The following is a 17,978-nucleotide window of genomic DNA, read 5'->3' as shown; positions in this document are numbered from 1 at the left end:
TAAGATCAAGCTTGGTAAAAAAATTTGCATCTTGAAGGCGTTCGATAAGTTCGGGGATGAGTGGTAAGGGATACCGGTTTTCGATGGTTATTTTGTTCAACTCCCTAAAATCAATTATAGGTCGAAGTGAGTTGTCTTTGTTTCTGACAAAGAAGAAACCAGCTGCGGCAGGTGAAACAGAGGGGCGAATAAAGCCTTTTTTCAGGTTTTCATCTAAATAGGTTTTAAGATGGTCCAACTCTGGTTGACAGAGAGGGTATAGATGGCCGTATGGAGGTGTGGTTCCTGGTTTGAGGTCAATAGGACAGTCATAGGTCCGATGAGGAGGTAAGCTGTCTGCCTCCTTTTTGCTGAAGACTTCTTTAAATTTGTCGTAAGCTTTGGGGATACTGGGCACTTCAGTAATATGTAAAAGAGTTGTAGGATGTAAGCAACTTTGTTGACAGTATTTAGAATTAAATTTGATGTCAAGAGAACTCCAAGTTATTGTTGGTTCATGTAATCGAAGCCATTGTAAACCTAAGACAATAGGGAAGAGTGGAGAACTGATAATATCAAACGTGATATATTCTTGATGTGAGTCAAAGGTGGTAACCAGAATGGGGATGGTATGTTGTATTATAGGTCCTGAAGAAATTTCAGACCCATCCACTACTCGAATAAAAACAGGAGACAATTTTTTTATGAGTGGTATTTTATTTGTTAATGCAATAGAAGCATCCATGTAGTTTCCTTGTGCGCCTGTATCAATTATGGCCTCTTTCTTCAGCTGTTTGCAGTCCCACTGTAAAGAGAGGGGTAGAATACAGTGAATGGGTTTGTCATATACCAATAGAGAAGTCAAACTAGAAAATTACTTACGGTTCTTGTTCTTGGGTAGAGATGGACAATCCTGAACAGAGTGAGCAGCGGAACCGCAATACATGCAAAGTCCCTTGGATTTACGTCTGAATCTTTCTTCAGAAGTGAGGGGGCCTCGAATGAGGCCAATCGCCATAGCCTCTGGAGCACTCCTAGAAGAATGAGCAGTGGAAGTTGTTTGAATGGGGTGAGTAGGCCTTTTATAGGAGGGCTCTGTGTGCTGGCGTTCCGTCTTTCTTTCTCTTAATCTCCTATCAATCTGCATAACCAATCTCATAAATGCTTCCAAAGAGTCTGGGATATCTATACGAGCAAGTTCATCTTTCACCTGATCAGATTAGACCTAATCTAAATTGACTTTTAAGAGCAACTGCATTCCATTGGGAATCAATAGCTTGTTGTTTAAATTCAGTAATATAGGTCTCGACTGGTCGGTTGCCTTGTTTTAACTTCCTCAGTTTATCATCCGCTGTATGTTGGAGGTTGGAATCTGAATATAACTCATCCATAACAGCAAGGAAGGACTGTAAAGAGGACAGAAGAGGGCTGTTTGACTCAAACAAAGTATCTGCCCAAATGCGGGGTTCCCCACGTAGATAAGTAATCATGCTCAACACCTTGGTCCTGTCATTAGGATATGTGACAGGTTTCAGACTAAATGTTAGTACACAAGCATTTCTGAATTCACGATACTGACGTCTGTCACCATGGAAAAAATCTGGCGGAGCAATGATTGGCTCAGTAACAGGCTGTGCAGGAACAGGTTTGCTAGAAACTGAATCTTGAATAACCTTCCTAAGGGTCTCATTCTCTACTTTTAAATCCCTGAGACCCTGGTTAAGTCCATCCACTCGTTTAGAAAGGTTATAAACAATTGTTGGGAGATCTGCTGGTTCCATTGTAGGGCTTAGTTATTATGTAAAGTCTATTTCAACTATGTAAGTGGAACGCAACTGCAGATCAATTATTGTTTTGTATCACCAGGGTTTTTGGGCTATTTAGGTGAGCATAGACCAGTAAACCTGTGGTGAATTAATATTAAGTTAGAGGTTCAATGCTGTTAGTACTATCACAACATGAATCCTTCTAAGCACAATATTTCCAATACTGTTAGACTGGCACAGTATGGAAAAAATAATGAAAAAATGATAGAAGAAAAATATGCTTCTAATTTAAAGAACTTGAGAGAACAAAAATTCTTTTTAAAGCTTAAATTAAATAAACATGTAATGCAGGAGAGAGTTGGTTAATCCTTGTAAGAAGTAAGCTTGGTTTGCAAGAGATATACTTAACAAGTCACAGAGAATGCTTCAGTTTTCTTGTAGCTGCAACTTTGTAACTGTGTTTATTGAGAGCAACTGCTGCAGAGTAAGAGAGGAATTTGGCAAGATGCCCAGACTTGCAGTTGCAAAACCAAGTAACAGTTTTTATTTTGAAATAGTTAAATCCTCTTCAGTTCAAGCTTGAAACTTAAAGCTCAAAGTCTTGTTCTTAAAGCAGCATATATATTATGAAGTGAGAAAGGAGACAGTGATTCCCCAGTATGAAATAGTGTGCAGAGTTATTTAGAAAACTGCAGTGCCTGTCAGCTCCAGTTAAATTAAGAGTGATGCTGTAAGTGTACAATAGCAATTCAGCAGTTAAGTTCTCAAATAGTATGCAAGGAATAAAATTAAGAGGTAACTTAGCTGTAAGTCCAAGGATGCAAACAGGATATTTCAGGGGATGTAATCCTTGTAGAAAATAGTACAGAGTAATCCAAGCAAACAGTCCTTTGTGAAAGCAGTTGGTTTGAGAAAAACAATGCAGCTCAGAGACTGTGTGTAAGCTGTTACTCCTGCTAATGAAAATAACTAAGCACCTGTTTGCTGACAGGTGGAGCCTTAAGTAACATGAAAGTGAGAGAACCATGTGATGAGAAGTGAGAGAAGTAAAACATGAAATGGAATCCTGACAATCAGTTCCTGAGATTCTCTTTTCTAGACCAGCATTACCAATTTCTTGCTCTTCCTTTTGGCCTAGCGACAGCTCCAAGAATCTTTTCAAAGGTTCTCGGTGCCCTACTCTCTGTAATCAGAGAGCGGGGTATTGCAGTGTTTCCTTATTTGGACGATATCTTGGTACTCGCTTACGGCTAGATTTGGAGTTTTGTCGGTAACGACCCGAAAAACTAACGCCGGCTTTTTTCTGGCCGCACCATAAAAATAACTCTGGTATTGAGAGTCCACATAAAGGCTGCGTTAGGCTCCAAAAAAGGAGCGTAGAGCATATTTAACGCAGCTTCAACTCTCGATACCAGAGTTGCTTACGCAAGCGGCCAGCCTCAAAAACGTGCTCGTGCACGATTCTCCCATAGGAAACAATGGGGCTGTTTGAGCTGAAAAAAAACCTAACACCTGCAAAAAAGCCGCGTTCAGCTCCTAACGCAGCCCCATTGTTTGCTATGCGGAAACACCTCCTAAGTCTGCACCTAACACCCTAACATGTACCCGAGTCTAAACACCCCTAACCTTACACTTATTAACCCCTAATCTGCCGCCCCCGCTATCGCTGACCCCTGCATATTATTATTAACCCCTAATCTGCCGCTCCGTAAACCGCCGCTACTTACATTATCCTTATGTACCCCTAATCTGCTGCCCCTAACATCGCCGACCCCTATATTATATTTATTAATCCCTAATCTGCCCCCCCAACCTCGCCTCCACCTGCCTACACTTATTAACCCCTAATCTGCCAAGCGAACCGCACCACTATCATAATAAAGTTATTAACCCCTAATCCGCCTCACTAACCCTATAATAAATAGTATTAACCCCTAATCTGCCCTCCCTAACATCGCCGACACCTAACTTCAATTATTAACCCCTAATCTGCCGACTGGAGCTCACCGCTATTCTAATAAATGTATTACCCCCTAAAGCTAAGTCTAACCCTAACACTAACACCCCCCTAAATTAAATATAATTTACATCTAACGAAATTAATTAACTCTTATTAAATACATTATTCCTATTTAAAGATAAATACTTACCTGTAAAATAAATCCTAATATAGCTACAATATAAATTATAATTATATTATAGCTATTTTAGGATTTATATTTATTTTACAGGTAACTTTGTATTTATTTTAACCAGGTACAATAGCTATTAAATAGTTAAGAACTATTTAATAGCTAAAATAGTTAAAATAATTACAAAATTACCTGTAAAATAAATCCTAACCTAAGTTACAATTAAACCTAACACTACACTATCAATAAATTAATTAAATACAATTCCTACAAATAAATACAATTAAATAAACTAGCTAAAGTACAAAAAATAAAAAAGAACTAAGTTACAAAAAATAAAAAAATATTTACAAACATAATAAAAATATTACAACAATTTTAAACTAATTACACCTACTCTAAGCCCCCTAATAAAATAACAAAGCCCCCCAAAATAAAAAAATGCCCTACCCTATTCTAAATTACTAAAGTTCAAAGCTCTTTTACCTTACCAGCCCTGAACAGGGCCCTTTGCGGGGCATGCCCCAAAGAATTCAGCTCTTTTGCCTGTAAAAAAAAACATACAATACCCCCCCCCAACATTACAACCCACCACCCACATACCCCTAATCTAACCCAAACCCCCCTTAAATAAACCTAACACTAAGCCCCTGAAGATCTTCCTACCTTATCTTCACCCTGCCAGGTTCACCGATCCGTCCTGAAGAGCTCCTCCGATGTCCTGATCCAAGCCCAAGCGGGGGGCTGAAGAGGTCCATGATCCGGCTGAAGTCTTCATCCAAGCGGGAGCTGAAGAGGTCCATGATCCGGATGAAGTCTTCATCCAAGCGGGAGCTGAAGAGGTCAATGATCCGGATGAAGTCTTCTATCAACGGCATCTTCAATCTTCTTTCTTCCGGATCCATCTTGCAGACCTCCGATGCGGAACATCCTCTTCTTCCGACGCCTACTAGCCGAATGACGGTTCCTTTAAGGGACATCATCCAAGATGGCGTCCCTTGAATTCCGATTGGCTGATAGGATTCTATCAGCCAATCGGAATTAAGGTAGGAATATTCTGATTGGCTGATGGAATCAGCCAATCAGAATCAAGTTCAATGCGATTGGCTGATCCAATCAGCCAATCAGATTGAGCTTGCATTCTATTGGCTGTTCCGATCAGCCAATAGAATGCGAGCTCAATCTGATTGGATCTTTTTTTTAACTTAGTTCTTTTTTATTTTTTGTACTTTAGCTAGTTTATTTTATTGTATTTATTTGTAGCAATTGTATTTAATTAATTTATTGATAGTGTAGTGTTAGGTTAATTGTAGATAATTGTAGGTATTTTATTTAATTAATTTATTGATAGTGTAGTGTTAGGTTAATTGTAGATAATTGTAGGTATTTTATTTAATTGATTTATTGATAGTGTAGTGTTAGGTTTAATTGTAACTTAGGTTAGGATTTATTTTACAGGTAATTTTGTAATTATTTTAACTATGTAGCTATTAAATAGTTCTTAACTATTTAATAGCTATTGTACCTGGTTAAAATAAATACAAAGTTACCTGTAAAATAAATATAAATCCTAAAATAGCTATAATATAATTATAATTTATATTGTAGCTATATTTTGATTTATTTTACAGGTAAGTATTTATCTTTAAATAGGAATAATTTATTTAATAAGAGTTAATTAATTTCGTTAGATGTAAATTATATTTAACTTAGGGGGGTGTTAGTGTTAGGGTTAGACTTAGCTTTAGGGGTTAATACATTTATTAGAATAGCGGTGAGCTCCGGTCGGCAGATTAGGGGTTAATAAGTGTAGGCAGGTGGAGGCGACGTTGTGGGGGGCAGATTAGGGGTTAATAAATATAATATAGGGGTAGGCGGTGTTAGGGGCAGCAGATTAGGGGTACATAAGGATAACGTAGGTGGCGGCGCTTTGCGGTCGGCAGATTAGGGGTTAATAAGTGTAGGTAGGTGGAGGCGACGTTGTGGGGGGCAGGTTAGGGGTTAATAAATATAATACAGGGGTCGGCGGTGTTAGGGGCAGCAGATTAGGGGTACATAAGTATAACGTAGGTGGCGGTCGGCAGATTAGGGGTTAAAAAAATGTAATCGAGTTGCGGCGATGTGGGGGGACCTCGGTTTAGGGGTACATAGGTAGTTAATGGGTGTTAGTGTACTTTAGAGTACAGTAGTTAAGAGCTTTATAAACCGGCGTTAGCCCAGAAAGCTCTTAACTACTGACTTTTTTCCTGCGGCTGGAGTTTTGTCGTTAGATGTCTAACGGTCACTTCAGACACGACTCTAAATACCGGAGTTAGAAAGATCCCATTGAAAAGATAGGATACGCAATTTACGTAAGGGGATCTGCGGTATGGAAAAGTCGCGGCTGAAAAGTGAGCGTTAGACCCTATTTTGAGTGACTCCAAATACCGGCGGTAGCCTAAAACCAGCGTTAGGAGCCTCTAACGCTGGTTTTCACGGCTAACGCCAAACTCCAAATCTAGGCCTTAGTCTTTACGTTCTGTAGAATCTCACACAAATTAGATAGTGTTGTTTCTTCAAAGACATGGTTGGAGGATCAATTTGCCAAAAAGTTATTTGATTCCTCAGACAAAGGTAACCTTTTTAGGTTTCCAGATAGATTCAGTGTCCATGACTTTGTCTCTAACAGACAAGAGACGTTTGAAATTGGTTGCAGCCTGTCGGAACCTTCTGTCTCAGTCATTCCCTTCAGTAGCTATGTGCATGGAAGTTTTAGGTCTCATGACTGCAGAATCGGACGCGATCCCCTTTGCTCGTTTTCATATGAGACTTGTCCAGCTTTGTATGCTGAACCAATGGTGCAGGGATTATACAAGGATATCACAATTAATATCCTTAAATCCCAATGTTCGACTTTCTCTGACTTGGTGGTTAGATCACCATCGTATAATTCTAGGGGCCTCTTTCATTCGTCCTACCTGGACTGTGATCACTACAGATTCAAGTCTTTCAGGTTGGAGAGCTGTTTGGGGATCTCTGACAGCACAAGGGGTTTGGAAATCTCAAGAGGCGAGATTACCAATCAATATTTTGGAACTCTGTGCAATTCTCAGGGCTCTTCAGTTTTGGCCTCTGTTGAAGAGAGATCCATTCATTTGTTTTCAGACAGACAATATTACAACTGTGGCATATGTCAATAATCAGGGTGGGACTCACAGTACTCAAGCTATGAAAGAAGTATCTTGGATACTTGTTTGGGCGGAATCCAGCTCCTGTCTAATTTCTGCGGTTCATATCCCAGGTATAGACAATTGGGAAGCAGATTATCTCAGGTGATTAGGCATCTGTTCCCCTATTATGGGGTCTGTTTGAAGTATGTGCCAGTGTTTTTTCATTATTTTTTGGATAAGATTGTGATCACTGTTGTATTCTTTTACTAGGGCTACATTTATTCTATCCTCAGTTTTTTTTAATCATTTTTATCTTTATCTTTTGCTTTATATACCAGAAGATCTTTTCTCTCTTTTTCTTCTTCTTCTGAATGAACTTTTAGCCCTTAAGCTAAATAACGATCATATTTTTTGCGAGAGTTATGATTGTTAAGGTGGATACAATTATATGATGATTAATTGTTGCGCTATAATATTTTTTACTTTGTATTAATGCTATTATTGCTTAAGAAATTTTAAGTAAGAAAATAAGAGATAGAAAACCAAGTTATTAATTTAAGGGAGACGTCCCCCGTTTTTAATTGTTTATGAATTTTAATTGTTTATGAATTTATATATATATACATTAAATCTGCATTACATTCACATTAATAATTTAATAATATTTTATAACAAAATCTTATAATATCGTCTTCTTGTACCCTTGAGCTCAATAGCGCTCCCTATTTTTTAAACTGTGTGTCTAATATAAAATTTTCATCAATCACAGGGAAAGATTGATTAGTAAGGGAGCTAAGGGTTAACAGCTGAGCGCCACACTTAGTTTTTTCAGTACATGAAAGAAAACATAATTTATGTAAGAACTTACCTGATAAATTAATTTCTTTCATATTGGCAAGAGTCCATGAGGCCCATCCCCTTTTTTATGGTGGTTATGATTTTTTTGTATAAAGCACAATTATTTCCAAATTCCTTTGTTGATGCTTTTTACTCCTTTCTTTATCACCCCACTTCTTGGCTATTCGGTAAACTGAATTGTGGGTGTGGTGAGGTTTGGGAAACTTTGCCCCTCCTGTTAGGATTGTATATCCCATATGTCACTAGCTCATGGACTCTTGCAAATATGAAAGAAATGAATTTATCAGGTAAGTTCTTACATAAATTATGTTTTTCATTAGACCTGCTCTAGGGTACTGTAAGGGATCTGTGTAGGGTAGAGGCAGTGATAGACATTTTTATTAGACCTGCTCTAGGGTACTGTAAAGAATCTGTGTAGGGTAGAGGCAGTGATAGACATTTTTATTAGACCTGCTCTAGGGTACTGTAATGGATCTGTGTAGGGTAAAGGCAGTATGATACATTTTTATTAGACCTGCCCTAGGGTACTGTAAAGAATCTGTGTAGGGTAGAGGCAGTGATAGACATTTTTATTAGATCTGCTCTAGAGTACTGTAATGGATCTGTGTAGGGTATAGGCAGTATGATACATTTTTATTAGACCTGCTCTAGGGTACTGTAATGGATCTGTGTAGGGTATAGGCAGTATGATACATTTTTATTAGACCTGCTCTAGGGTACTGTAATGGATCTGTGTAGGGTAAAGGCAGTATGATACATTTTTATTAGACCTGCTCTAGGGTACTGTAATGGATCTGTGTAGGGTATAGGCAGTATGATACATTTTTATTAGACCTGCTCTAGGGTACTGTAATGGATCTGTGTAGGGTATAGGCAGTATGATACATTTTTATTAGACCTGCTCTAGGGTACTGTAATGGATCTGTGTAGGGTAGAGGCAGTGATAGACATTTTTATTAGACCTGCTCTAGGGTACTGTAATGGATCTGTGTAGGGTATAGGCAGTATGATACATTTTTATTAGACCTGCTCTAGGGTACTGTAAAGGATCTGTGTAGGGTAGAGGCAGTATGATACATTTTTATTAGACCTGCTCTAGGGTACTGTAAAGGATCTGTGTAGGGTATAGGCAGTATGATACATTTTTATTAGACCTGCTCTAGGGTACTGTAAAGAATCTGTGTAGGGTAGAGGCAGTATGATACATTTTTATTAGACCTGCTCTAAGGTACTGTAATGGATCTGTGTAGGGTAGAGGCAGTGATAGACATTTTTATTAGACCTGCTCTAGGGTACTGTAATGGATTTGTGTAGGGTAGAGGCAGTATGATAAATTTTAATTAGACCTACTCTAGCGTAATGTAAAGGATCTGAGTAGGGTTAAAGCAGTATGATACATTTTTATTAGATCTGCTCTAGAGTACTCTAATGGATCTGTGTAGGGTACAGGCAGTATGATACATTTTTATTAGATCTGCTCTAGAGTACTCTAATGGATCTGTGTAGGGTACAGGCAGTATGATACATTTTTATTAGATCTGCTCTAGAGTACTCTAATGGATCTGGGTAGGGTATAGGCAGTATGATACATTTTTATTAGACCGGCTCTAGAGTACTGTAATGGATCTGTGTAGGGTATAGGCAGTATGATACATTTTTATTAGACCTGGTCTAGAGTACTGTAATGGATCTGTGTAGGGTAGAGGCAGTGAGATACATTTTTATTAGACCTACTCTAGGGTACTGTAAAGGATCTGTGTAGGGTAGAGGCATTATGATACATTTTTATTAGATCTGCTCTAGAGTACTGTAATGGATCTGTGTAGGGTAGAGGCAGTATGATACATTTTTATTAGATCTGCTCTAGAGTACTGTAATGGATCTGTGTAGGGTAGAGGCATTATGATACATTTTTATTAGATCTGCTCTAGAGTACTGTAATGGATCTGTGTAGGGTAGAGGCAGTATGATACATTTTTATTAGATCTGCTCTAAAGTACTGTAATGGATCTGTGTAGGGTATAGGCAGTATGATATATTTTTATTAGACCTGCTCTAGGGTACTGTAAAGGATCTGAGTAGGGTTAAAGCAGTATGATACATTTTTATTAGATCTGCTCTAGAGTACTCTAATGGATCTGTGTAGGGTATAGGCAGTATGATACATTTTTATTAGATCTGCTCTAGAGTACTCTAATGGATCTGTGTAGGGTATAGGCAGTATGATACATTTTTATTAGACCTGCTCTAGGGTACAGTAAAGGATCTGAGTAGGGTTAAAGCAGTATGATACATTTTTATTAGACCTGCTCTAGAGTACTCTAATGGATCTGTGTAGGGTAGAGGCAGTATGATACATTTGTATTAGACCTGCTCTAGGGTAATGTAATCTGTGTAGGGTAGAGGCAGTGAGATCAATTTTTAAAGTGCAATCATGTCAGTAAGAATAAGGGTTGTTCTGGAAAAGTAGTTTTCATATATGAAACCACTATATACGGATATGTGGCCAACAAAAAATAGCAATGACAATGTGAAGTGTACACAATAAGAAATTTGTTTTAATCAGCTCATTACAGTACATAAGTATTAAAAATATATTTTTAATGTGTCCCCAATGATACATTTTACCTTCTGGAATATACTGAATTGTTTACAGATAGTTCTGTTACCTTTATTTTGTCATTTGAAATAGCAACATTTGCTTGTTGAAACTGCCACCTATACTGATAATTTCAGAAATTAAGCTTTGTCTATAGAAAAGCTATGTAAACATAATGCAGTAGCAACAATCATTCGCCCAGTATGAAGGCGATTGGGTGTCTGCAGCATCTTAGAATAGAAAAAGCTCTGTATGGCTGAGAACATTGCCCCTCTAACTGAAAACACGCCTTTAATATATGCGATTTAGCTCTGAGTGCAATATAAGCATTGTGAGCTCTGCTTTCCTACCTTTAGAGGTGTATTTGACATCCGTGTGCTTACTATAACAGATCCCATGTTGCAGGATGTTGGAAATCAAATTAAAAACAAAATTGTAAATAGATTCATTACATTGTTAAAGGGACATGAAACCCACATTTTTTTCTTTCATGATTCAGAAAGAACATGCATTTTTATACAACTTTCCAATTTACTTCTGTCGTTTAATTTGCCTCCTCTTGTTATCCTTTGCTGAAATATTTATTTAGGAAAGCACAGGAATAGCAAATAACCTAGGTTCTAGCTGCTGATTGGTGTCTGCATACATATACTGATTGTCATTGGCTCACCCATGTGTTCAGTTACAAACCAGTAGTGCATTACTGCTCCTTCAACAAATGATACCAAGAGAATGAAGCAAATTTGATAATAGAAGTAATATGGAAAAATGTTTAAAATTGTTTGTTCAACCTAAATCATGAAGGAAAAATTTTGGGTTTCATGTCCCTTTAATTAAAGGATGAAAAAGGGCGATTCTACAGCTGACAAGGAGTAAATATCAAAGTTTTTCTAAACAATTTTAAATAAATCCAAAACACTTCTGACTATAAATGATAATTTCATATTTTATGTATAGAAAAAAGTATAAAAAAAAATATATATTCAAATTTAAAAAAACAGTTGCAGTATATCAACAACAATGTAATAGCAACGTTTATAGCAACAACAATAAAATAGCAGCATTGTATCTGTATTAGTCTAAACAGCACAATTGTGTCAGTTTATACAGCACTGATTATGCAGCAAAAAATAAACCTTTTATGTTTACTAAAACATTCATATATTTCAAAAGGTATTAAGCAAAGAAAAACAATCACCTAGATTACGAGTTCTGCGTTAGCCTTAAAAAGCAGCGTTAAGGGGTCCTAACTCTGCTTTTTAACGCCCCCTGGTATTACGAGTCAGGCAGGAAAGGGTCTACCGCTCACTTTTCTTCCGCTACTTTTGGCTACCGCAAATCCACTTACGTCAATTGCGTATCCTATCTTTTTAATGGGATTTGCCTAACGCTGGTATTACAAGTCTTGGAGAAAGTGAGCGGTAGAGCCTCTACCTCCAAGACTCCTACCGCATTTAAAATTCAGTAGTTAAGAGTTTTATGGGCTAACGCCGTAACATAAAACTCTTAACTAAAGTGCTAAAAGTACACTAACACCCATTAATGACCTATGAACCCCTAAACCGAGGCCCCCCCAAATCGCAAACACTATAATCAAACATTTTAACCCCTAATCTGCCAACCGGACATCGCCGCCACCTACATTATCCCTATGAACCCCTAATCTGCTGTCCCTAACATCGCCGACACCTACATTATAGTTATTAACCCCTAATCTGCCCCCCCCCCCCCAACGTCGCTGCCACCTACCTACACTTATTAACCCCTAATCTCCCGACTGGACATCGCCGCCACTATAATAAATGTATTAACCCCTAAACCTCCGCAATCCCGCCTCGCAAACACTATAATAAATTGTATTAACCCCTAATCTGCCCCTCCCAACGTCGCCGCAACCTACCAACAAATATTAACCCCTAATCTGCCGCCCCCAACGTCGTCGCTACTTTAATAAAGTTATTAACCCCTAAACCTAAGTCTAACCCTAACACCCCCCCTAAGTTAAATATAATTTAAATAAAACGAAATAAATTTACTATAATGAAATAAATTATTCCTATTTAAAACTAAATACTTACCTATAAAATAAACCATAAGATAGATACAATATAACTAATAGTTACATTGTAGCAATTTTAGGATTTATATTTATTTTACAGGCAACTTTGTATTTATTTTATCTAGGTACAATAGCTATTAAATAGTTAATAACTATTTAATAGCTACCTAGTTAAATTAATTGCAAAATTACCTGTAAAATAAATCCTAACCTAAGTTACAAATACACCTAACACTACACTATCAATAAATTAATTAAATACATTAACTACAATTATCTAAACTAAAATACAATTAAATAAACTAAACCATATTACAAAAAAAACAAACACTAAATTACAAAAAATAAAAAAATATTACAAGAATTTTAATCTAATTACACCCAATCTAAGCCCCCTAATAAAAAAACAAAGCCCCCCAAAATAATAAAATGTCCCTACCCTAAACTAAATTACAAAAGTAATCAGCTCTATTACCAGCCCTTTTGCGGGGCATTGCCCCAAAGTAATCAGCTCTTTTACCTGTAAAAAAAAAAGAACAACCCCCCCCATTACAACCCACCACCCACACACCCCTACTCTAAAACCCACCCGATCCCCCCTTAAAAAACCTAACACTACCCCAATGAAGATCACCCTACCTGGAGCCGTGTTCACCCAGCCGGGCACTGATGGGCCCGAAATGGACATCCAGAGCGGCAGAAGTCTTCATCCGATCGGGGCAGAAGAGGTCCTCCAAGCGCCAGATGTCTTCATCCAAGCGGCATCTTCTATCTTTAATCAACCGGAGCGGAGTGGAGCCATCTTGAATCCAGCCGACGCGGAGCCATCCTCTTCTTCCGATGTCCTAACAGCGAATGAAGGTTCCTTTAAATGACGTCATCCAAGATGGCGTCCCTCGAATTCCGATTGGCTGATAGGATTCTATCAGCCAATCGGAATTAAGGTAGTAAAAATCCAATTGGCTGATGTAATCAGCCAATCGGATTGAAGTTCAATCCGATTGGCTGATTGGATCAGCCATTAGAATGCAATGTCTCCCTTTAGATTTGCTAGCGTTAAAAAATATACCATCTTAATAAAAAACGGTTTTACCACCTTAAATTCAAAAGAGCCTTTTTACTCATAGGTATTTGTAAGGCTGTTTTGGAAAAGCTGTTAAAAAGCTGGTTTGGAAAGCTGCTGAGATAGTGACATTAGGGACTGAACGGCAAAGTTTCTGGGAACTGATATCCTAAAGTCCATAAAAGACTTATCAAGGCAAACACACATTTCGTTTTGTCTAAAAAGACCTTTAAAAAAAAAAAAAAAAAAAAAAAAGAGTCTAAAAAGACCTAAAAATACAAATACCTATTAGTAATAAGGCTCTTTTGAATTTAAGGTGGTAAAACCATTTTTTTTTATAAAGGTGGTATATTTTTTAACGCTAGCAAATCTTTGCTTAATACCTTTTGAAATATATGAATGTTCTAGTTAACATAAAAGGTTTATTTTTTGCTGCATAATCAGTGCTGTATAAACTGACACAATTGTGCTGTTTAGACTAATACAGATACAATGCTGCTATAAATGATGCTATTTTATTGTTGTTGAGATACTGCTACGGTTTGTTGAAACTGTTGCTACAAACACTGCTATTACATTGTTGTTGATATACTGCAACTGTTTTTTAAAATTTGAATATATATTTTTTTTCTATATATGTTCTTTATGCTTAATACCTTTTGATATATAAAGAATTTTTTTATTGAACATAAAAGGTTTATTTTTTGCTGCATTATTAGTGCTGTATAAACTGACACAGTTGTGCTGTTTAGACTAACACAGATACATTATTGCTATAAATGCTGCTATTACATTGTTGTTGATATATTGCTACGCTTTGTTAAAACTGTTGCTATACACGTTGCTATTACATTGTTGTTGATATAAATTTTTAAATTTGACTATATATTTTTTATACTTTTTTCTATACATAAAATATGAAATTATCTTTATAGTCAGAAGTGTTTTTAGATTTATTTAAAATTGTTTAGAAAAACTTTGATATTTACTCCTTGTCAGCTGTGGAAGCGCCCTTTTTCCTTCTCTAAAACTTGTGTTAAATTTGTATGTTAAGCTTGTGGGGAGCTTACTGGAAAAGTGGCTAGGACACCTTCTGCTCCTTCTTTAATTTCTTAATTGCCTTTAATTAAAGGGCCATGATACCCAAATGTTTAAACACTTGAAAGTGATGCACCATAGCTGTAAAAAGCTGACTAGAAAATATTACCTGAACATCTCTTAAGTACAAAAGGAAGATATTTTACCTCAAAAGTTCCTCAGTAGCCACATTCCATTGTAAAAGACTTCTAAGCAGGAAATCAGTATGTCTGTCCTGGGACAGCTAAGGGATTGAGCCTTGTGCACTCTCATCTTATTTCCCTATTCAGTTTAAGGAAGTTTACTATGATATCTCATGAGAGTTAAGTCAAATCTCATGAGATCACAGTAAAAGAGTTCATGACCTCAGCACTGTTAATGCTGGTTGGCTGCTGTTTATTTCTTTCTTCTTTTTTTTTTTTTTACCTGCAGCTGGGCAGCAGCTGAATTATAACTTTTTACACAGAACTTTCTCTGCTGAGATGAGGAGATTGTGAGGTAAAATATCTTCCTTTTTTTACATAGAGATGCTCAGGTGATATTTTCCTGTCAGATTTTTACAGTTATACTGCATCAGTTTCAAGTGATTTAGCACATGAGTATTATGTCCCATTAAGCAAGATTTCAGTAGTGACTTGCTAGACATCTGGTTTGGTAACAGGGATATTTTAAGGGGTTATCATTCCATGGGAGTGTTTAAAGCAACACAAATTTGTTCTAAATCTGATATTTTATATTCTGTTTTAGAACTATTGCTGAATCAAAAAAGAAGCATGAAGAGAAACAGCTAAAAGCTCAGCAACTGAGAGAGAAGCTCCGGGAAGAGAAAGCTCTCAAACTGCAAAAGTTGTTAGAACGGGTGAGTGGGGATCATTAGTATGAGCACAAACATCAGAATAAGAATATAGGCGTCACTGATTGAACTTTCCACTAGTCAATGGGGAGGTGACAAAATATATTGTGATTGTGTATATATTATTAAAACCATAAAATTCAATGTTAAGAATTAAGTCTTAAATTGAGAGATTTTTTAGAATTACGTTAGAGTGTAGTTTACTGTTCTAAGGACAGTTTCTTAAAGGGATATGAAACCCAATTTTCTTTCTAATGACATGATGATGATGAGTCCACGGATTATCTAATTACTATTGGGAATATCACTCCTGCCCAGCAGGAGGCGGCAATGAGCACCACAGCAAAGTTGTTAAATATCACCTCCCTTCCCTCCAACCCCAGTCATTCTATTTGCCTATGCTTGAGTAAGGAAGTGGTAAAGTTAGTGTCTGAGAAGATTCTTTAATCAAGATTTTTTTTATTTTAATTGCAGTACAAGTATGTGCTGTTTTTCCTCTAGGGTGTAGCCGTAGTCCATTTCAGTCTCTTCAGTAGAGCATTGGTGGATTTTAAGCAAAAGGAACTTGTGGGACATAATTCTCACTGCGCCTCCCTAAAATTTAAATAAAGTGCTGCCCTTTTTATTATTTATCCACAGGTCTATGTGAGGTAGAGGACCTCTGAAACCTAGTGAGCTGCCTTGCTGCCAGCAGAATTTATTGAGGTAAGTGCTAAATTTATTTTTCTTAAGCTGTATTAAGGAAAAAATATGGCACTTTATTATTTCCCTGAAATGGGATGTTTGATACATTAATCCTAATGTCTTAAGGGGATTATGTGAGGCAGTATTTGCAGGCACTGGGGACTTGAGGAGAATAGGCTCAATGTTGGTGATACTCGTTATTTTTGACACACCCACGATGGACGGGGCTTGTGTGGCGGTAGAATTATCTGTTGCGCACATATTTCTTTCATGTAATTAACAAGAGTCCATGAGCTAGTGACGTATGGGATATACATTCCTACCAGGAGGGGCAAAGTTTCCCAAACCTTAAAATGCCTATAAATACACCCCTCACCACACCCACAAATCAGTTTTACAAACTTTGCCTCCAAGGGAGGTGGTGAAGTAAGTTTGTGCTAGATTCTACGTTGATATGCGCTCCGCAGCAAGTTGGAGCCCGGTTTTCCTCTCAGCGTGCAGTGAATGTCAGAGGGATGTGAGGAGAGTATTGCCTATTGAATGCAGTGATCTCCTTCTACGGGGTCTATTTCATAAGGTTCTCTGTTATCGGTCGTAGAGATTCATCTCTTACCTCCCTTTTCAGATCGACGATATACTCTTATATTTACCATTTCCTCTACTGATTCTCGTTTCAGTACTGGTTTGGCTTTCTACAAACATGTAGATGAGTGTCCTGGGGTAAGTAAGTCTTATTTTCTGTGACACTCTAAGCTATGGTTGGGCACTTTATTTATAAAGTTCTAAATATATGTATTCAAACATTTATTTGCCTTGACTCAGAATGTTCAACTTTCCTTATTTCCAGACAGTCAGTTTCATATTTGGGATTATGCTTTAAATTATCATATTTTGTCTTACCTCAAAAATTTGACTTTTTTCCCTGTGGGCTGTTAGGCTCGCGGGGGCTGAAAATGCTTCATTTTATTGCGTCATTTTTTGGCGCGGATTTTTTTGGCGCAAAAATTCATTTCCGTTTCCGGCGTCATACGTGTCGCCGGAAGTTGCGTCATTTTTTGACGTTATTTTGCGCCAAAAATGTCGGCGTTCCGGATGTGGCGTCATTTTTGGCGCCAAAAGCATTTAGGCGCCAAATAATGTGGGCGTCTTATTTGGCGCCAAAAAATATGGGCGTCGCTTTTGTCTCCACATTATTTCAGTCTCATTTTCATTTGCTTCTGGTTGCTAGAAGCTTGATGTTTGGCATTTTTTTCCCATTCCTGAAACTGTCTTATAAGGAATTTGATTTATTTTGCTTTATATGTTGTTTTTTCTCTTACATATTGCAAGATGTCTCACGTTGCATCTGAGCCAGAAGATACTACAGGAAAACCACTGCCTGCTGGATCTACCAAAGCTAAGTGTATCTGCTGTAAACTTTTGGTAGCTATTTCTCCAGCTGTTGTTTGTATTAATTGTCATGACAAACTTGTTAAAGCAGATAATATTTCCTTTAGTGATGTACCATTGCCTGTTGCAGTTCCCTCAACATCTAAGGTGCAGAATGTTCCTGATAACATAAGAGATTTTGTTTCTGAATCCATAAAGAAGGCTTTGTCTGTTATTTCTCCTTCTAGTAAACGTAAAAAGTCTTTTAAATCTTCTCTCTCTACAGATGAATTTTTAAATGAACACCATCATTCTGATTCTTTGGACTCTTCTAGTTCAGAGGATTCTGTCTCAGAGATTGATGCTGATAAATCTTCATATTTATTTAAGA

At 37.3% G+C, this 17,978-nt stretch overlaps 1 protein-coding gene across 1 annotated transcript in view; it reads left to right on the top strand.

Annotated features, from left to right (window-relative positions):
• SCAPER (S-phase cyclin A associated protein in the ER) overlaps positions 1-17,978 on the top strand; it is a 907,354-nt gene that overhangs the window by 313,742 nt on the left and 575,634 nt on the right. Inside the window, exon 13 of the mRNA XM_053719295.1 lies at positions 15,430-15,541. Coding sequence (XP_053575270.1) covers positions 15,430-15,541 — 112 coding nt within the window. The remainder of the gene's footprint in view (positions 1-15,429; positions 15,542-17,978) is intronic.

This window comes from Bombina bombina, chromosome 6 (assembly GCF_027579735.1).
Source record: "Bombina bombina isolate aBomBom1 chromosome 6, aBomBom1.pri, whole genome shotgun sequence".
Taxonomy (NCBI): Eukaryota; Metazoa; Chordata; class Amphibia; order Anura; family Bombinatoridae; genus Bombina; species Bombina bombina.
The sequence above is the reverse complement of the archived record's forward strand: the minus strand, read 5'-3'. Positions and strand labels throughout refer to the sequence as shown.